At 46.5% G+C, this 22,246-nt stretch overlaps 1 protein-coding gene across 1 annotated transcript in view; it reads left to right on the top strand.

The window, feature by feature from the left end:
* Positions 1–1,598: 1,598 nt before the first annotated feature.
* LOC126332842 (esterase E4-like) overlaps positions 1,599–22,246 on the top strand; it is a 98,957-nt gene continuing 78,309 nt past the window's right edge. The window contains exon 1 of the mRNA XM_049996686.1: positions 1,599–1,878. Within this exon, the coding sequence (XP_049852643.1) occupies positions 1,744–1,878 (135 nt within the window). The 5' untranslated portion in view covers positions 1,599–1,743. The remainder of the gene's footprint in view (positions 1,879–22,246) is intronic.

Below are 22,246 nucleotides of genomic sequence, written 5' to 3'. Positions count from 1 at the left end.
ATTTTTGTAACATACTTTATATTCACTGGCGTAAAAAAAAAGTTCTATCCCCTAATTCACTCGTAGGGGGCATATTTTCTTGTTACTTTATGAAGTTCTTCCTAATGGTTCAAGGCTATCTCCACACCATATTTCATCGAAATCGGTTCAGCAGTTGTGAAAATATGACAAAGTTAATTTCGCATTTGATAATATCAGTTAGGAAGAATGGATTAAACGCCGGCCGTTGTGGCCGTGCGGTTCTAGGCCCTTCCGTCTGGAACAGCGTGACGGTTGCAGTTTCGAATCCTGCCCAGGGCATGGATGTGTGTGGTTGCTTAGATTGGTTAGGTTTAAGTAGTTCTAAGTTCTAGGGGAGTGATGACCACAGGTGTTAAGACCCATAGTGCTCAGAGCCATTTGAACCCATGGATTAAACGCTTTGAGGATTAATTTTTATGTTATGGAATACTCCGTCGGTTCTCGGAGAAACATAGACTGTTGAATACACAGTATTAATGACCCACAACAATACTTATTTAATAGTTCGTTAAAATTGGCTATCAGATTCTTAGGTCATAGTCAGATAACTTAATACTATACAGGTTGTCCCACAACTTCAGCTAGAGTTCATATCTGTACAACGATCATTCTACAAAGATTACGTTCACCAGTTTATTCATATGACATAGAAGCTTATCCCACTACCCACTTGTGTAACATATTGGGTTTATTCATTCTTATACGGTAGTTTTAATATCTGAATATACCATGATATAAGATTTATTTGCTGAGATTCATTTTGGGTACTACGTTATGCTTGCGTTTTGTACCTATAGTAAAAAAATCTCACCTTTGTGTAACAATCTTTTTACAACTATGAACGCTTGCTGAAGTTGTGTGGATTATCTATTGAGTATTAACTAATCTGATGATGGGCTAGGAGGCCGAAAGCCGCTTCATAATGAACTATGAAATAAATATTATTGTGCAACATTAATACTGTGTATTCAAGCTTTTAACGCTTTGGTGACTGTATAAGCACTGTACTCATAGTGTTAAATCCTATTACGTAGAACATATCAAGCAATAAAAGCATATTCACAAATGATACGTGTCAAACGTCCAAGAGTATACAGCTTTTTCAAAGCGCAATCATGTTTCCTATGTCACGTTAAATTCTTCAAACGATGATCCGATTTTGATGAAATAATACCTGTATGTTGCCGCACGCTACACTGACATCTGAGAAACTCCCCATTATCTTTATTCTGGAGTTTTAGAGCTTAGCGTGTTGAACGGAGAAACAGACGTGACGGTATTAGATAAATTTGAAATCACAATACCATATTGCTCTGCCTGTGTTATTCCGAAATACGATTACATACATCCATGTCCGAAGGAACACGCACTGCGGCTGCTACAGTCGTCATGAAACACATGAAATGTATTCGCAGGTACGAATATGTTCTGACGTCAGCTATATAATGGAACGACGACAGTGAACATTTGTACCGGACAGGCGATCGCTCGCGAAAAGAGGGAAATACACGTTCGACTCCCGGTCCGGCACAGATTTTCATTGTCGCTCCATTATACAGCTGATGGCAGTACACATTCACAAGTGCTCTGCCGCTCTCCCCCTCCAGCGCCAACACGACAGGAAGCGGCCGCGACCTTAGCGGCTGCCCACGACCCGAGGCAACGCTCCAACGCGATGCACTAGTAGAAGGCAGGCCCTGTCTTGCGAGAGAGCGTAGCGACATGGCTTCCGTTACAGCGACTGTCCGCCAGGGAGCTCTGAGGGGAAAGGTCGCCACCACTCACAGTGGCAAGAAGTATTACAGCTTCCAGGGCATCCCTTACGCCAAGCCGCCGGTTGGCCCACTCAGGTTCAAGGTTAGTAGTCGAGTTTTAAAGTCAGCTGACTTGTCTCACCGACGCGTCTTTATAGGAACTGTAGTAGAGTCAGGTGTTCTTCTTTCAAGAAAATGTTTTAAAAGACGCTATAACGCAGGTTTTTATGGCAACTTAGAAGTTGCAAACCGTCTTCCAATACAGTAAAAATACTCCATACTCCTCAGGTCAACCTCCCTTTGCGTTTCACCCCCCCCCCCCCCCCCCCCACGCCCCACCCCCCAAAAACTGTCGTGTGAACCCCTTTACTCAGTTCTGTAAAACGTAAACATGTTTTAAGTGATGGGTATTATACAGAAAATGAGGCCTAGAAAAAGCTTTCTTTGCTGTCATTATCTTAAATCTTACCACATTGTTTTACGTAGGCCCCTTTGTACATTGTTAGATGCAGGTAGCCTGACGTCTTCAGTTAAATGATCTTCCTTTGAATGTGTTTGGCAGTTTAACAGCCGGCCGTTGCGGGCGAGCGGTTCTAGGCGCTTCAGTCCGGACCCGCGGTGCTCCTATGGTCGCAGGTTCGAATCCTGTCTCAGGCATTGATGTGTGTGATGTCCTTAGGTTAGTTAGGTTTAAGTAGTTCTAAGTCTAGGGGAGTGATGATCCCATAGTTCTCAGAGCCATTTTTGACAATTTAACAAACAATATTATCCATAAACTAATTTTCTTGTGCGAAATTATTGGATGACTATATTTTGCGATTACTTACAGCGAGCTTTTTAAAATCATTTCTAACTTGCATTCTCGTGTGTTGTTCGTAAGGGCACAAAAACACTGCACATATTTGTGGATTTTCAGTCTTATATAACACATTTCCACTTTGTTGTTGTGGTCTTCAGTCCAGAGACCGGTTTGAATCAGCTCTCCACATTGCTCTATCCTGTGCAAGCCTCTTCATCTCCGAGTAACTACTGCAGTCTTCTGAATATGCTTAGAGTATTGTTCAAAATGGCTCTGAGCACTATGCGACTCAACTTCTGAGGTCATCAGTCTCCTAGAACTTAGAACTAATTACACCTAACTAACCTAAGGACATCACACACATCCATGCCCGAGGCAGTATTCGAACCTGTGACCGGAGCGGTCGCGCGGCTCCAGACTGTAGCACCTACAACAGCACGGCCACTCCGGTCGGCAATGTATTCTTCCCTCGGTCTCCATTTACGATTTTTACCCTTCACGCTTCCCTCCAATACTGAATTGCTGATCCCTTGATGGCTCAGTATGTGCCCTACCAACCGATCCCTTCTTCTAGTCTAGTTGTTTCACAAATTCAGTACCTCCACATTATTACGTGATCTACCCATCTAATCTTCAGATTTCTTCTGTAGCACTATATTTCAAAAGCCTTTTCCAGTTTATGAAACACGATGTTAGTGTAGCAGATGTATGTACAGTCCCTGTGGATGGAGACTTGTTTTCATATCACTTTGGCACAAAGTTCGAACTTCGTTTACTTTCTAGCTTCCTATGCCTACGGAGCCCTTGTGTGTGTGTGTGTGTGTGTGTGTGTGTGTGTGTGTGTGTGTGTGTGTGTCTGTCTTTAACAGTTCCTTTCGCGTTTTAATTAGTTTGCCATTGCATAGTATACTGTAGTCGTTTAAGGAGATGTTACCCTGTGGCCATGCCTTCTGTATGTGGAAATTTTTTATTGAAAGTTTGTAGCACAGGTTACGGCTGGATTTTGGTATTTTTAAATCTATTTTAGTTGGATGATAGTTGTGGACTATGAAGTCGTCAGCAAATGTGATATCGGTGCTGATACTTTTAAGAACACTGGAGTGTTCTGAACAGTTGGTTTCAAAGTTCCTCTAAAAGTAACGATTAGATTAGATTAGCACATTTGCTGACCACTGACAGACCGACAAACATCACCGAATTGAGAAACAGTCTTCAAAATACAGAAATTCGACCACAGCCCTTACTAAAAACTCAAAACACGAAAAAACGTATACACAGAAAGCATCAGCAGAAAGAAAGCAATTTATAAACGACTACACTACACTATGCAATGGCACACTAGCTGGATGCACAGCTCTCAGAAGCAACAGGAAAACTTTCGTTGGATTAGTAGAGAAGTATTATTTACTTGCGAAATTCCACAAAACAGGTTTTTTTCTGAATGATGCGTGTTGTTTAAATTCATTACTTTCTTGTTTTTTGACTCGTCAGTCTTCTGGTGTGATGCAGTCCTCCACGAATTCGTGTCGTGTGCCAACCTCTGCAGCTCAGAATAGCACTAGCAACATATGTCTTCAATTATTTGCTGGATGTATTCCAATCTCTTTCTTTCTCTACAGTTTTTACTCTCTAGAGATCTTTCTAGTACTATGGAAGTTAATCCCTGATGTCTTAACAGATATCCTATCATCGTGCCCCTTCTTTTTGTCTGTGTTTTCGACTTATTCATTTCCTCTCCGATTCTGTGCAGAACCTCCTCATTCCTTACCTTATCAGTCCACCTAACTTTCAACATTCGCCTGTAGCATCACATCTCAAGGGTTCGATTCTCGTGTGTTCCAGTTTTCCCATAGTCCATATCTCACTAAAACGCAATGCTGTGTTCCAAACGTATGTTCTCGGAAATTTCTTCCTAAATTAAGACCTTTTGTCTGATACAACCAGACTTCTCCTGGCCGAGAACGTCCTTTTCGCCAGCGCTTGCCTGCTTTTTATGCCCTCCTTGTCCGGCCGTCATGGGTTTTTTGCTGCCTAGGTAGCTGAGTTCCTCAACTTTGTCTATTTCATAACTCCAGTCCTTATGTAAAGTTTCACACTGTTCTCATATTTACTACTACCCATAACTTAGGTCTTTAGGCGATTTGCTTAAGTCATATTTTGTACTCACCAGACACTTCATTTCGTTCACCAAATACTGTAATTTTTCACTGAGGATAGCAACGTCATCAGCGCATCTTATCATTGATATCCTTTCACCTTGAATTTTAATCTCACTCTTGAACCTTTCTTTTATTTCTGTCCATGTTACTTTGATATATAGATTGAACAGTAGGGGCGAAAGACTGCATTCATGAGTTTCATCCTTCTTAATCGGAGCAGTACTTACTTGATCTTACGCTCTTACTGTTGCCTCTTGGTTCTTGTTTGCGTAGTATATTGCCCACCTTTCACTTCAGCATGTGCCTTTTTTTTCAGAATTGCGAACATCTCGCACTAACTTACATTGTCGAACGTTTTTCGTGTCGACAGATTCAGTGGACGTCTCTCGATTTCTCATCGGTCCTGATTTCGTTATCGATCGCAACGTCAGACGTGCCTCGCTGATGTGTTTACCTTACCTAAAGCGAAAATGATACTCATGTAACAAATCATCAATTGTCTTTCCCATTCTTCTCTATATTATTCCTATCAGCAACAAGTAAACATTGTGGATTGTGCGATGAATCTCGCTTCGATTCTTTCTATTTTGAGGATCGTACGGACGATGTTTTTCCGAAAGTCTGATAGTACATCGCCAGTCTCATACATCCTACCCACCAACACGAATAGTCGTTTTGTTGTCACTTCCCTCTATGATTTTAGAAATTCCTATTGAACGTTGCCTGCTTTTTTTTATCTTAAGTCCTTCATAGATGTTCTAAATTCTAACAAAGGATCCTCCACCTCTTCCCTATCGACTCCTGTTCCTTCTTCTACCACTTCGTCAGATAATTCCACCCCTCATTGAGTCCCTCAGTGTACTCTTTCCACCTTTTCGTTCTCACTTCGCATTTGACAGTGGAACTCTCAATGCACTCTACGTTACCGTCCTTGCTTACTTAACTTCATCGGAGGTTATTTCGACTTTTCTATATGCTGCGTTAGTCCTTCAGTCATTTCTTTTTCGGTTTCTTCATGCTTTTATGCAGAAATTTTTCCTTTAGCGTCCCTGAACTTACTTCTTATTTCGTTCCTAGGAGACCTGTGTTTCTGTACTCCTGAATTTCCGTGAAAATTTTTGTAATTCCTTCTTTCATCGATCGGCTGATGTATTTCATCCGTTATCCATGTTTTTTCGCAGTTTCCTTCCTTGTACTTACGGTTTTCTTTCCAAATTCCGAAACTGCTCGTTTTACACATGTCCATTCCTCTTCACCTGAACTTCTTATTGAGCTACTCATTTTCGCAGTATCTGTTGCCTCAGAGCACCTTAAGCACGTCTCTTTATTACTTAGTACTTCCGTATCACACTTGTGGTCATTGATTCTTCCTGACTCGTCTGTTGAACTTAAGCTTACTCTTCATCTTTACTAAATTGTGATCTGTGTCTATATCTGCTGCAAGGTAAGCCTTACAATGAAATACCTCAATTTGGAATCAATGCCTGATTATGATGTAATGTAACTGAAATCTTCTTGTAACTCCCGGCTTTTTCCTAGGATACCTCGTCCTCTTGTTCCCTCGTGAACAGAGTACTCGCTATTACTAACGGGCATTAGTGTTCCTCTTCTTTCGTTCCTACTACCAAGCTCACATTCTCCCGTAACCTATTTTTTACCCACTCGCCTACAACCGTATTCAAATCCCTTTACGTTCTAAATTACCCGTTCAATATCCTCATATACTTCCTGTATCTCTTCATCTTCTGGTTGTTAACATCGGCTGTATACCTAAACTGTTGTCAGTGTCAGTTTGGTGTTCAGTGTGACGAAAACAATAGCATCAGTGAACTGTACACAGTAACTCACTCTGTGCTCTATCTTACAATTCATAATGATTTCTACTCCCGTTATATCATTTTCTGCTGATGTTGGTATTACCCGATACTCATCTGACCAAAATCCTACTCTTGTTACCATTTTACTTCACTGACCACACTGTATCTACATCGAGCCTGAGCATTTCCCTTTTCACGCTTCCCGACCAGTTCAGACTTTTGACATTCCATGCCCCAACTTGTCGAACGTTACCCTTTGTTTAATTATTCAAGTTTTTTCTTCTGGTCACCTCCCCCTACATCCATTTGAACCTGCTTACAAGATTCGAGCCTTTGTCACCCACTGCAGGTATTACTCCCCACACTTCCACGACCAAACTGATAAATCCTTGACAGCTCAGGATATGTTCTGTCAATCAATTTCTTATTTTAGTTAAGTTGTGACGTAAATTAATTTTTTCTAAAATTCGATTCAGTATCTCGTTATTTCTAGTTCGGTCCACCCATGGTTTTCTTCGTGTCACCAATTGTGCTTTCATGGACCGTAATTGAGTACTATTTATAACCTATGTAAGGAAGGTGGATGTAGCAGTGATCACAATCAATAGTAATAAAATATTATGCAGAACGGTCTTCACCACACAAAAGCACTTTTATTCGTGGTTACCATTTTCGACCTGATGTGGATCATCTTCGGACCATACTGCAGGGCTGGCCGGAGTGGCCGATCGGTTCTAGGCGCTAAAGTCTGGAGCCGCGCGACAGCTACGGTCACAGGTTAGAATCCAGCCTCGGCCATGGATGTGTGTGATGTCCTTAGGTTAGTTACGTTTAAGTAGTTTTCAAGTTCTAGGGGACTGATGACCTCAGAAGTTAAGTCCCATAGTGCTCAGAGCCTTTTGAACCATACTTCAGGGATGACATGTGGAGATGGTGACACGGAACAGGAACTGTGAATACCACCCATTGAATCGACGACATCAGTGAGTGGTATCCACAGTTCCTAAACCGTGCCGTCGTCTACAAACGTCGTCGGTGGAGTATGGACCAAGCAAGTTCCACATCGGATTGAGAAAAAGTGTTTCTAAGAGATAAAGACTGTTGTGTATTATACTTTATTCGATGTCACTGCTTATTTGTACTCCTCATGATGAAATAATAATATTGTAAATTTGAAATAAATTAAACGTGGTCAGTTTACAATAGTATAAAGTGATAAAATTGCTTTTGAATGAAAAATGGTTAACTAATAGTAGTTACATATTACTCTACGTTGAATAAAGTATGTGTCGCCACATATGACAAAAATAGTCTTTTTCTGGGCAATACGGAAGAAAGCGAAATAACTGTACTGGCAATACAATAATTTATTTCCTCAAATTATGTAAGAACAGTTTTCAATAGGTAATTGTCATGAAATAATACACTCCTGGAAATTGAAATAAGAACACCGTGAATTAATTGTCCCAGGAAGGGGAAACTTTATTGACACATTCCTGGGGTCTGATACATCACATGATCACACTGACAGAACCACAGGCACATAGATACATGCAACAGAGCATGCACAATGTCGGCACTAGTACAGTGTACATCCACCTTTCGCAGCAATGCAGGCTACTATTCTCCCATGGAGACGATCGTAGAGATGCTGGATGTAGTCCTGTGGAACGGCTTGCCATGCCATTTCCACCTGGCGCCTCAGTTGGACCAGCGTTCGTGCTGGATGTGCAGACCGCGTGAGACGACGCTTCATCCAGTCCCAAACATGCTCAATGGGGGACAGATCCGGAGATCTTGCTGGCCAGGGTAGTTGACTAACACCTTCTAGAGCACGTTGGGTAGCACGGGATACATGCGGACGTGCATTGTCCTGTTGGAACAGCAAGTTACCTTGCCGGTCTAGGAATGGTAGAACGATGGGTTCGATGACGGTTTGGATGTACCGTGCACTATTCAGTGTCCCTCGACGATCACCAGAGGTGTACAGCCAGTGTAGGAGATCGCTCCCCACACCATGATGCCGGGTGTTGGCCCTGTGTGCCTCGGTCATATGCAGTCCTGATTGTGGGGCTCACCTGCACGGCGCCAAACACACATACGACCATCATTGGCACCAAGGCAGAAGCGACTCTCATCGCTGAAGACGACACGTCTCCATTCGTCCCTCCATTCACGCCTGTCACTACACCACTGGAGACGGGGTGCACGATGTTGGGGCGTGAGCGGAAGACGGCCTAACGGTGTGCGGGACCGTAGCCCAGCTTCATGAAGACGGTTGCGAATGGTCCTCGCCGATACCCCAGGAGCAACAGTGTCCCTAATTTGCTGGGAAGTGGCGGTGCGGTCCCCTACGGCACTGCGTAGGATCCTACTGTCTTGGCGTGCATCCGTGCGTCGCTGCGGTCCGGTCCCAGGTCGACGGGCACGTGCACCTTCCGCCGACCACTGGCGACAACATCGATGTACTGTGGAGACCTCACGCCCCACGTGTTGAGCAATTCGGCGGTACGTCCACCCGGCCTCCCGCATGCCCACTATACGCCCTCGCTCAAAGTCCGTCAACTGTACATACGGTTCACGTCCACGCTGTCGCGGCATGCTACCAGTGTTAAAGACTGCGATGGAGCTCCGTATGCCACGGCAAACTGGCTGACACTGACGGCGGCGGTGCACAAATGCTGTGCAGCTAGCGCCATTCGACGGCCAACATCGCGGTTCCTGGTGTGTCCGCTGTGCCGTGCGTGTGATCATTGCTTGTACAGCCCTCTCGCAGTATCCGGAGCAAGTATGGTGGGTCTGACACACCGGTGTCAATGTGTTCTTTTTTCCATTTCCAGGAGTGTATAATGTTCTTCTGACTGTAGGCTAACGTGATAGACTCCCTTAATATTTGTGCAGTTGCTACTCTTTCCTCCAAACGACTCTTTAATTTTCCTATAGGAGGCTTCAATTTTTCTCTAGTTATGCAAGCTTCTACAGCCTTGCATTTGGTCACTAGCCACACCTGCTTAGTCGTATTGCATTTTCTTTCAGTCTCATTAGTGAGATGTTTGTATTCCCTTTCATTTGCTTCATTTGTTGCATCTTTATGTATATCCCTAGCTTCTCAACCATGTATCTCCTGGGTTATTGCAGGATTTCTGCTAGGTGTTGGCTTTTTATGGATGTGATTGATCCCTTCCCTATATCATCTCTCAAAGCTTCTAATTCCATTTATTTTTCTGTTACATTACTTTTCCTACTATCAGTCCAGCGCTACCTAATGTTCCCTTTGAAACTGTCAACAGTGCATGGTTCTATCGATTTCTCCAACTTTCATTTCTCAAATTTCCTATCTCTTTGCAATTTTTTTCAGTTTTAATCTGCACTTGGCCATTATCAGAAACACGTGATAACGTCGCAGTAAACAAATATGTCCCTTGGGTCTCCCGACTTTTTCGTGAATCTGTGCATGGTACACACGCGGTCCCGAGTAGTTGCATTCCATTCTTTATTCCTCATCTGCATTTCCTTCTCTGTGTTCCTCCCTCCTCATCCTCGGTCCTTCCCTGGTGCCCCCTCTTTTCCGTCATTCGGTTTTCTTATTTTTGTCGACCTAACTCTCCACCTGGTTACCTGGACTCCTTGTAGCTTTGTTTTTCTTGTCCTCTTTCATCCTTTTTGGCGTATTTTGGTCCCTCCTTGGCGTTTGACTTCTAAATTATTTATTTTTAGTGTGATCTATTTGGGGGAGAACGCGCTCCATAGCTCTACAGCGTGGATTCCGCACCCTGTGTTGCTTCCTCTCTTCCTTCCCGCTGTAGAGCTCCTCTACCCCTCTAGGTCACCATCACATGTAGCCAGTGAATAAGGTGGGGCTGTAATATACCATGTGGCTGAGCCCCCTGACAACACAGGTATCACCCTAGTCATAACGCAGCTGTTGCCTTCCCATGTATGCAAAGGTGTGGTTGCTTGTCATTCTGGAGCATCGGAACTCCTCGACCTGTTAGCACACAAGGGGACAGCCCCTACTTGCAGTTGGTGGTACCTGGGAAGAATCCCCCCCCCTCCCCCCTCCCCCCCGGGAATTTCAAGGTTATGTTTTACCATTGTGACGTGGAGCTGTGTGTCACGTCACCCACGTGGTGCTTTTGATGCTTGCGTTTTGGTCATAAGTCTTCCTGCTCTGTGTGGGACACTCTTTATGGTGACTGTGGACACTCACTCCATAAGGGAAGGCCCTGTGTTCTGTCACCTAAATGTGTAATTTGTCATGACCGCCACTCTCCATGCTCACTATATTGCCCAGTTTAAATAAAACAAGGTCGAAGAGTGTGAGTCCCAGAAAATCTATCTTATACTAAAGCTTGTCCTCTACTTTTGCCTCTTCCTTGCCTTGGTACCATCCCCCGCTCCTCTCCCTCTACATTGCAACTTCCCCTTCCCTTCCCTTACCTTCCCTCCCGCTCAACAACTCCTGTCCCTTTCCCTCAAGGAACTGCTCCTCCTCCTCCTCCGCCTCCTCCACCTCCTCCTCCTCCTCCTCCTCCATCACCTCCTACTCCTCTTCCTCCTTCTCACACCCCTTCCCTGCATTCTCTAGATAGGAAGCCTGCAACATTTGGTCAGACAAGGGATTGAAGTGCAAGGACAAGGCTTCTTTGGGATCCTACATATCTCACCCCCTCCTTCTCACTCCAAATGACAACCAGTTTTTATGGATATCACCTCTTCATCAGTGACGATCACTGACCCAGTGATATGACCTCCCTTGGCTTCATTTTGTCTAACCTGCTCTCTTGCCACATGTCAATCCAGTGAAGCGCAATGAATTTTACCGTCACCAACTGGAAATACAATAACTTGTTACCTCTTATTCTACATTCTGTCTTGCTCATCAAGAAATGCAATTTGACAATAACCACCTCCAGAATTTTGTGGTTATCAGGTGTTTTGTTGGAACCATGCCAGCCCTGTAGCAGCATCTGGAAGGGTCTTCACTTGGGGTCACACCAATGTCAGCAGTGACTGGATCCCCCTTAGTACCAACCTGGAAGCAATAGTGGCACGAGTGCGAACAGCCCAACCATTTGCAATGTCTACCTCCACCCAGGTAGCCCACATCTTTGTTGAACTGCCTACCTTAACATAGGAACTTTCACCCCCATATCTCCTCCTCTGCGATGTCAGTGCACACCACTCCTTGTAAGGGGGTGCAACAGCTGTCAGTGCTACTCATGGCATCTTGTCCGCCATCGATCTCATTGTCTCCTTCCCTATTCTTGTGGCTCCACTACCGGGTTCTGGGGTAAGAATAGGCCCGTGGTATTCCTGCCTGTCGCAAGAGGTGACTAAAAGGAGTCTCAAATGTTTCGGCCTTGTGATGGTCCCCTCTCGGGTTTGACCTCCATCTTTCTAAATTCTTCCGAAGAGCGAGCCAATTGGGGAAGGGCGCCTTACATGGTGCACTGTATCTGTCGTGCATTGAGACCTTTAGCCGGCTTTCTCGTCGTTGCAATGGTGTCCCGCTCGTTTTCCATCTCTTGGGCGAGGATACGTCCCTGGGTGAGATTACTACGCTGCACTGTGCACTGTTGCTTTTAGCTGCAACAACGACCTTATACCTAAGATCCAGCACAGTAGCCAGTCCGTTGTGGTGGGGCCGCCATGTACCCTGTTGGTTGTAGTCCCCTGACAACACAGGGATCGCTCTACTGATGCCAGCGCCGTTTACTCCCCATGTATGCCAAGGAGTAGATGCCCATCTCCCTGGGGCATCAGGACTCCCGGCAATGGCCATCCTGCCAGGTGGCCCTTGCTGTGGCTGGGTGGCGCCCATGGGGAGGGTCCTTAGTCGGAGTAGGTGGCATCAGGGTGGATGACATGCAGTGAAGCATGGCACATCATCTCTTGCTGGTGGCCAGCCACTAGCAGTCTCTAAGCGTTCGAGGGCTCATTTTAAAGCGAACGTTTATGACCCCACATAGTTCCCATCCCTGGCCACACCATGGGAGGAACGAAAGGCAATGAATGACAGTGACATGTATTCGCCCGGGTATCTCGTCTGTACCAGAGCTGATGGGGAATCCTTGTGTCTGTGAGGCCTCAGTTCTTTGTAGAGGCTTTAGAGGACAAGTTTGGGGAGGTGGAGGACTTGTCCAAAATGCGCTCTGGGTCAGTTTTGATAAAAACGGCATCCTCCGCCCAGTCACGCAAGTTACTTGCTTCTGACAAGTTGCGAGATGTTATCGTTACCATCACACCACATAAGAGTTTAAATATGGTCCAGGGTGTTATTATCCATAGGAACCTACTTTTGCAGTCTGATGACGAGCACCGCGCCAACCCAGAGCGTAGAGGTCTTCATTTCGTCCGGCGCGTTCATCGGGATCCGAGGGACAATCAGGTTGCTACCGGTGCCTTCATCTTGGCCTTCGAGGGTGATACATTACTGGAGAAGGTCAAGGTGATGGTCTACCATTGTGACGTCAAGCCCTATATCCCTTCCCCAGTGCGGTGCTTTAAGTGCTGGAAGTTCGGCCATATGTCTCCCTGCTGCACTTCCAGCCACATGTCGAGATTGCGGACGTCCAATATCCTGATACTCCATGTGCCCCGCCTCCCATTTGTGTCAACTGTGGAGAGCCTCATTCACCTTGCTCGCCAGACTGCAAAATCATGGAATATAAGACCCTGGACCGACTGACTTACACTGAGGCTAAGCGGAAATTGGAACAGCTACATCCCGTGCGCATGATGTCATCTTATGCCTCCACTGTCACTCCTGCTCCAGCTCCTTTAGCTGCACCACAAACAGTCAGGTCTCAGAGTCAGAGGACCTCACCTGCCCCTTTGACGATGGGGGGCCCTTCTCTCGCTGTTGCTCCCACACCATCTACCTCGGAAGCAGCACCCACTAAACCACAGGGGACACCAGTCCCCACTTCTAAGCCGGAGAAGCGTAAGTCTTCTTGGGCTTCTCTCGCTCAGAAGGGATACCTTGGGTCACTCCCTTCCCAGGTTCCTACCAGCGGCACAGCAGACACCAACCAGTGGCTGAAGAAGCCACAGATCGCTGGTCGTCGAGCTTCGCGATCATCTCCGGTCCCTGAGACTGACTCCAATAAGCCCTCTCAACAACGGCAACCAAAGGAACAGCGATAGGAAACGACACTGAAGACCCGTAAGACCAAGGCACCTGCGGTGGCACCTATTCCACCGCTACCTACACGCTCTTTGTCTGAAGGTGAGGTGGAGATTCTTGCGTCCGCGGAGGACCTCGATCTCGCTGGTCCCTCAGACGCTATGGATAGCACTTGCACGGGTGCTCCATTGGAGGCAGCAGGTGACCCAGCGGCGTAATCTGCCTTCCCAGTGTCACGCCTTTCTCAGACATGGACAATATCATCCTCCAGTGGAACTGCAGCGGTTTCTTCCATCATCTAGCTGAGATCCGACAATTTATCAGCTTTCACCCTTTTTCTGCATTGGTCTTCAGGAAACTTGGTTTCCAGCAGTGCGAACCCACTCCCTCCGTGGCTATCAGGGTTATTATAAGAACCGGGCAGCTTATGAAAGGGTGTCTGGTGGCGTCTGCATCTATGTCCTTAACCCTCTTCACAGCGAGTCTGTCCCTCTGCAAACATATTTAGAGGCTGTCGCTGTTCGGGTGTGGACGCAACAGGCTGTTACCATCTGCAGTCTTTACCTTCCACCGGAACTGCTAGCCCAATTGCCGCCACCTTTCTTGTTACTAGGCGACTTCAAAGCCCATAACTCTCTGTGGGGTGTGTCAGTGGCAATAGGTCGAGGCGCCACCATTGAGCGTTTATTGGCACAGCTCGATCTTTCCATTTTAAATGATGGTTCAGTTACTCACTTCAGAATGGTGCATGGCACGTACTCTGCCATCGAACTTTCGATCTGCAGCCCTAGCCTCTTACCTTCTGTCCAATGGAGAGTGCATGACGACCTGTGTGGTAGTGACCACTTTCTGATCTTTCTGTCACTGCCACAGCGTCACTCTTCTGGGCGCCCTAGCAGATGGGCTATGAATAAGGCTGACTGGGACTTTTTCTCCTCCATTGCCGCTATGGAGCATCTCTCTAATGCCGCCATTGATGCGGTGGTTCACTCCGTCACCACCGTCATCGTTACTGCCGCAGAATCTCCAATTCCCCGTTCTTCTGGGTCCCCTTGGAGGAGGACTGTGCCTTGGTGGTTGGCTGAGATCGCTGAGGCGATTAAAGATCGCCGGCGGGTGCTACAGCGTCACAAGCGACATACCTGCATTGAACACCTCATCACCCTCAAACGGCTGCATGTGCGGGCCCGCCGCCTTATCCGCCAAAGCAAGCAGGAGTGCTGGGAGCGGTTATGTGTCCACCATTGGCCTCCATGTCTCTCCATCGCAGGTCTGGGCCAAGATCTTACGCCTCTACGGCTATCGGACCTCTGTCAGAGTCCCTGCGCTCTCACTGAATGGAGCAGTTTGTACAGACTCCTACGAAATTGCCAACAGCTTGGCAGAGCATTTTGCTCTGAGTTCCGCTTCTTCCAATTACCCACTGGTCTTCCGCTACATTGAAGAACGGATGGAACGTCGGAGCTTTTCTTTTCAAACCCACCATCTGGAATCCTACAATGTTCCATTCAGTGAATGGGAATTTCACAGTGACCTCGCCGCTTGTCCTGATACCGCTCCTGGGCCAGATAGCATCCACTGTCAGATGCTGAAACACCTTTCAGTGGACGGCTACTCGACCTTTACAGTCGTATTTGGGTCGAGGGTGAGTTTCCGTCGCAATGGCGGGAAAGTATTGTTATCTCCATTCTGAAACCAGGCAAGAACCATTTGGAGGTGGACAGCTACCGTCCCATTAGCCTCACCAACGTTCTTTGCAAGTTGCTTGAACAGATGTTGAGCCGGCGGTCGAACTGGGTACTGGAGTCTCGGGGCCTTCTGGCTCCGTCTCAGGATGGGTTCCGTAAAGGCCGCTCCGCCGCCGACAATCTGGTGAACGTGGAGTCGGCCATCTGCCTTTGTCCTCCGTCAGGACCTGTTCGCTGTCTTTTTCGACATGCAGAAGGCGTACGATACAACATGGCGTCATCACATCCTTTCTACGCTTCATGGATGGGGTCTTTAGGGCCCTCTGCTGATCTTTATCCGCAATTTTCTGTCGCATCGTACCTTCCGCGTGCAAGTCGCGACCTCTCATAGTCCCTCTCGAGCCCAGGAGAACGGTGTACCACAGGGATCTGTCCTCAGTGTCTGCCTGTTTTTAATTGCAATAAACGGGCTGGCTGCAGTGGTGGGAAATTCTGTCTCCGCTTCCCTGTATGCTGACGACATATGCCTTTACTACAGCTCTATTGGCATTGCAGCTGCTACAGGGCACTATCTGTAAGGTGCAGTCTTCGGCTGTAGCACAAGGGTTCCAGTTTACAACAGCCAAGACCTGCGTTATGCATTTCTGCCGGCGACGAACTGTTCACCCGTGCCGCGGCTTTATCTTGACGGCGAAATTCTTGCTGTGGTGGAGTCACATAGGTTTTTGGGTATGGTTTTGGGTGTGGTATTCGGCAGCTTAAACAGATGTGTTGGTGGGATCTAAATGCTCTGCGATGCTTGTGCCACACCCGCTGGGGCGCCGACCGATCTACCCTGTTACGGCTCTACCAGGCGTTAATCCAGTCCCGTCTGGATTATGGGAGCCTGGCTTATAGCTCGGCATCCCCATCTGCGTTGCGGCTGCTGGACCCAATCCTTCACAGCGGGATACGCCTTGCCACTGGTGCTTTCCGTACCAGCCCTGTGGACAGCATACTAGTGAAGGCAGGTGTCCCTCCACTGCGGTTACTGCGCCAACGTTTGCTGGGCGCTTATGCTGCCCATGTTTTCAGCTTGCCCAGGCATCCTAACTGTCGGCTACTATTCCCACAGTCGCACGTCCGTCTTGCAGAACGTCGGCCCAGGGCTGGATGTACGATCGCGGTCCTCGCCCGAGAGCTTCTCTCCGGGCCTGGGGCTTTACCTCTTCCGCCTCCTTTTCGGTCACCTCTGCGTACACCCCCGTGGTGTGTACCTTGCCCTCACCTTCAGCTGGAATTGGCACAGGGCCCGAAGGACTCAGTCCTTCCGGAGGCCTTGCGCCGCCGCTTTCTTTCCATTCTCGCAACGTATCAGGGCTCTGGCGTTGTTTACACTGACGGCTCGATGGTTGCTGGTCGTGTCGGTTATGCGCTAACTTTAGGGGACCATTCCGAACAACGTTCATTGCCGGCTGGATGCAGCGTTTACACTGCTGAGCGGGTCGCCATCTTTCGTACGCTAGAGTATATCCGCTCCTGCTCAGGTGAGTTCTTCGTGATCTGTAGCGATTCCCTGAGCAGTTTACGAGCTCTCGACCAGTGTTTCCCTCGTTCTCGTCTGGTTATGGCTATCCAGGAGTCCCTGCATTCTCTTGTCCGTTGCGGCCGCTCTGTGGTGTTTGTGTGGACCCCGGGCCTTGTTGGGATACCCGGCAATGAAAATGCTAAAGAGGCCACCAGTGCACCAGCTCTGGAGATTGGCCTCCCGGGGACTGGTTTGCGGGCAATCTTACGTCGCAAAATTTTCGACCTATGAGACACTGAATGGCGCAACCTGCGCCTGCCGAACAAGCTTCGCCCTGTCAAGGCGACGACGACTGTGTGGCGGCCGTCCATGCGTGTCTCCTGCCATGAGTCTGTTGTCCTCAGCCGGCTGCGCATTGGGCACACTCGGCTGACGCACAACCACTTATTGCGCCGTGAGGACCCACCTCTATGTCGCTGCGGCTCCGTTTTATCTGCGGTCCACATTTTGTTGGAGTGTCGCCTTTTAGCTGTGCTCAGGCAGACGTTAGCGCTGCCTGATACGCTCCCTGCCCTTTTAACTGATGACCCTCCTATGGCTGGCTTAGTTTTGCGTTTTATTCGTGCAGGGTTTTTTTTATCATTTAATCTGAGTGTTTATGTTCTATTTTATTGTTTTGTGTTGATTCTGAACTTTGGCCTACGGTTATAAACTGAATTTTTAATGTGTTCTCGGTGGTTGGCTATTCCTTTTTTATCTCTATGGTCAGCCAACCACCTTCACACTCTGTGCGATTTCAATTTGTTTCGTCTGATCTCTGAGTTTTTCTTGTCCTGTGTCGTGTGCCGTCTTTCCTGTTGTTTGTTTTTATTCTCTTTGGGTGGTTTTAGTTTTTTGGAAAAAGGGACCGATGACCGTCGCAGTCTGGTCCCTTTGATCTCCCAAACCAACCAATCCCTTTCCACCATCAGGCAGAGGGGCTCCCATGCTGGGTATTCTGCAGAGCTATATATATATATATATATATATATATATATATATATATATATATATATATATATATATGCTGTGAACTTCGACACCTCTCTCCTGGTGGCGATGTGGTCACACAAGTCGTCTCTGACACTGTTCTTCATGCTGCTGCCACTGCTATCCCCCTATCCAGAGATCATCCTCGTCGTCGACCGATACTGTGGTCGGCCGAGGACTTCGCAGTTGCTATCCAGGACTGCTGAGAGGCGCTGCAACGATTTAAAGGACACCCTTTATACACTAACCTTATCGATTTTAAGAATCTCCATTCTAAGACTCGCTGCCTTATTAAACAGAGATAAAAGCAGTTCTGGGAGCGCTGTTTCCTACCTGGGGACAAAAGCGTCTTCATACTACGTTTGGTCCAATCTCCATAGCCTTCAGGACTGCCACTGACTGTCCAGGGTCATTTCCTACGGTATTGTCCATAACGTCTTGCAGAACACATCACAACACACGTTGCGACAGCATTGGCCTCCTCTTCCTATTCTGCTGTCCTTCTCTGGCAGAAACAATGAGTTGGAGGAACATCCCTTCGTTTCCAAACTGAAGCCTATAATGAATCCTTCACTGAATGGCAATTATTTTAGGCTGTTATTTCTTCACATGACTTAGCGCCAAGCCTAGATTCCATCCACAAACATTGATCCAACAATTGGACGTTATCCAGAGGCAATATCTTCTCAGGGCTATCCCTATATTTAAGCTTGGGGAGAACGCAACGTCTCTCGATGGCTGCCTGACCAATTTCCTTTGAAAACTGCTGGAGAGGATTGTTAGCTTCCTGTTAGGTTTGACACTCGGGGCTTTGGCCCACTAAGCAGTGTGGCTTGCAGGAAGACGATCTACAACAACCTTTTACTCACGTTGGAAAGAGCCATCTGACAGACTTTCGCTAAAATCTGAAACATTGTACAGTCTTCTTTGGCCTACAGAAGGCATACAACAGAGCTTGGCGCCATCACATTTCGGTTAGCCTGCATGACTGGGACTTTCACGGCCTCCTTCTGATTTTAACCCACAATTTTTTATCTCACTAGCTATTCCAGGTTAGAGCTGGCACTTCACTCAGCACCCCTTGGATCTAGGGTTCTGTTTTGACCGCCATACTCATTCTCATCGCCATCAATGGGCTTGTAACTTCGGTTGCACCTCTGGTTACCTGCCACGACTTTTACATCTGGTACAGCTGCCACTCGGTAGCATCTGCTGAACGCCAGCTTCAAGGCACCATCCAACAAGCCTCTTTATTGGCCCTTTCACAAGGCTTCCAGTTTCCTCCCTCAAAAACGGGGGTCATGCAGGTTTGCCATCGACCCACAACACAACCCGACCCAGAACGTAATTTAGGCAGCAAGCGCCTAGCTGTTGTAGGACAGTCGTCTCTCTTGGACCTTATTTCAGATATAAAGCTGACCTGGTTTCCCCATATTCATCACCCAAACACTACCTACATGTGAAAGCTTAATGCTCTCTGCCTCCTTGCCCACACATCTCGGGGTGCAGACTGCGCAACTCTGTTATCTTTACAGCATGCTGGTATTATACGGACTAGATTACGGTTGTCAATAGTGTTTAAAATTCTTCTGGGTATTATCGCGTCATTGCTAAAAACTAACAAAAATAATAAACTAATAGTACCCTGAGGAAGGCCGTTGCAATTCGGCCGAAACATCGGATTTAGTTTATTATTGTTCTTAGTTTTTAGCAATGACGCTGCATAATACCCATAAGAATTTATCACTATGACACGGCCGAGGAAGCCTACGATTTTATACAGTTATGGCTCAGCAGTTCCTTCAACTCTGAAACTACTTTATCCTGTTCATAATTATGGGGTGCATCTGGCTATTGGTCTCTTTCGCACTAGTCCCATCGACAGTCTCCTAGCAGAAGTGCGGAATCCCATTCTACAGATACAATGGAGCCAACGCCTGGTTCCTTACGTAATCTTCATTCGACGATTCCCTGTCCTCTTTCAAACGAGGGTCATCTCCTTCCTCTAGGCCACCTTCGGGTGGGATTGCCAGTTGGAATGCATCTCAATTTCTTCTGTTGTGATCTCCATCTCCACTCACAGGAATGCGGCTCGTGTATATCTTCACCCTCTTGGATGGTGTCTAGACCACGGATTAGGACCAATCTATTCCAGGGTCCTCTGGTCTCAGTCCCCTATCATATTTTGGCATCTTGTACTTCCCATTCTTGAAGAGTTCCAGGATACTACCTTCTTCTACACTGACAGTTCTAATACAATAGATGTTATGGGATACGATTTTACGTCTCCTACTGGGATGGAACACCATTTACTGCTGGGATTATGTAGTGTGTTTATAGCAGAGCTGCAAGCCATACCACGGCCCTCCAATTTGTCACTCAGGCCCCCATCCACAGTGTTTTAATATGAACCGACACAATGAGCATCCTGGAGGCTATAGATCAACGCTACTCTCGTCATCTTTCGGTCTCTACTATCCATGACCTCTCTGCCCTTGGCCATGCTTTCTGCTCACTTATCTTCCTCTTGGTCCCAATTTATGTGACCATTCGAGGTAATGAACTGCTGTTTACGTAGAGGGATACATCCGTGACCCCCATGTCCTTTAATGGTTTCAGATGCAGCTATGTGGATACACACCAAATCTGCCTTTGCCCAGAAGTGGAATGACATCCCGTGCACTGCAGCATACGGTAATAAACTCTACACAATCAAGAAGACTACTACAGTCTGGCACTCTTCCTTCCACTCCTCTCAGAAGGAGTCCACTGCCTTACTCTGTCTATGCATTGGTCATAACAGGCTCAACCATTGTTTCCTCTTGTGTAAAGAGGCACCCTACATGAAAGTGCTTTTTATTTTCAGTAAGGTTTTACTTTAATTCTGGAGCAGGACAAAGTGGTCGTTGTTGGGGCTTCTCTTCACGTTTTCTGAGACCAATGTCAGCTCCCCCTTGCATAAATCGCTCTTTTATATTTCTGTTTTTCCAGTTCTTAGCTGCCTTCTAGTGTGTGTGTTTTTAGCTACCTCGCTTTATAATTCGACCCCTCTGACTCGTTCCGCCCACTTTTAGCGGAAAAATCCATCTTACACAAGAAATTTGTAAATTGTTTGACCTGTAAGCTCTTCGTTTAGTCCTAAAACTCGCACAATCAATCACTCATTATACAAAATATATACAAAACAAAGTTCACTGGGCTCGTCTTTACGTAGCGGAGTTTCTTTCGGCTTATGTGTACTTATTTGTTGTTATTAAGTGGGCTTTTATGTAAAATAGATTCCTATAAATAATGGCAGAGACTTGCTGTGTCATTATGTCGGTGACGTGTGTCGTGTTTATGGGAAAGGAATTGGATTGGCAGATGTCTCATCTTACTGTTACCTGTCGCAGACAACATATCATAAAGCCGTTTAACTATGCTGTAGTCACATGGTGGCGAAGTAATGAATGACTAGAAGGTTACTACACATCTCTCACCATTAATTGTGGTACTTGTAGATGCATAAATCCCTTCCATTCTGGAATTCGTGGACTTGTAGATTGGGCTGCACTGAGTGGAGCTACTTACCACACATCCACAGTATACCTTGCAATTGGTCAACAATATGCTAAATGAGATAGGTCTGATCATGTTCAACTCCTGAACAGCCATCTGAATGATACGATGCTTGACTTGTATTGAAATACCTAGGTTACTTACATCTGTTTCAATGGGAATCAGTTTAAGCCTCTAGGCCTCTTTAGGTTTTGAGAGATCTGAGTTTGGGATGATGCATTTGATAGATCTCACGCCGCGAAAATTTTCCAGCCATTCATAGTGGAGACAACGAAATCAAGTTTGTCGAATACATATTGCCAGCATGTTACACCAGGGACAAGCTCTTCACCTTGTAGGGGGTTGAGAGCTTCAACTGTGGAGTTTTTTTCTACATAATAAGTCACTAACAGCTGCAAATAACTACTCAGTGAACTGAAAATAAGTTGAATATTTAAACAACAGCTCAAGGAAGTTACTTTGTCTGCCCATGTGAGATATGTAGACAGGAAATGTTGGAGAGGTACACGCTGTCGGTAAACTGAAAAGCGAGCATTGCTCATTGAGGGGAAGTTGCCTTTCCCCGAAGAAAACGGCAGCTACCACACAGGATGACTAAGAATTAATTTCCTTTATAGCAATGTAGGAAGAGTGTAGCGATTTATGTAGACTGTCTAATGAGTTTCTTGCTTTAGTATTATTAGTTGACTAATATATGTGTTCCATGTGGTCTTAACGGATATTGTTAAAAATGAACACACCCCAGTGCGTCTGCGTACCGAGCCGACGGAGCTCCGTAAAGTGTG

The sequence above is a fragment of the Schistocerca gregaria genome, chromosome 2, assembly GCF_023897955.1.
Source record: "Schistocerca gregaria isolate iqSchGreg1 chromosome 2, iqSchGreg1.2, whole genome shotgun sequence".
In the NCBI taxonomy this organism is placed as follows: domain Eukaryota; kingdom Metazoa; phylum Arthropoda; class Insecta; order Orthoptera; family Acrididae; genus Schistocerca; species Schistocerca gregaria.
Note: the sequence above shows the minus strand (reverse complement) of the source record. Positions and strands in the feature narration are given on the sequence as shown.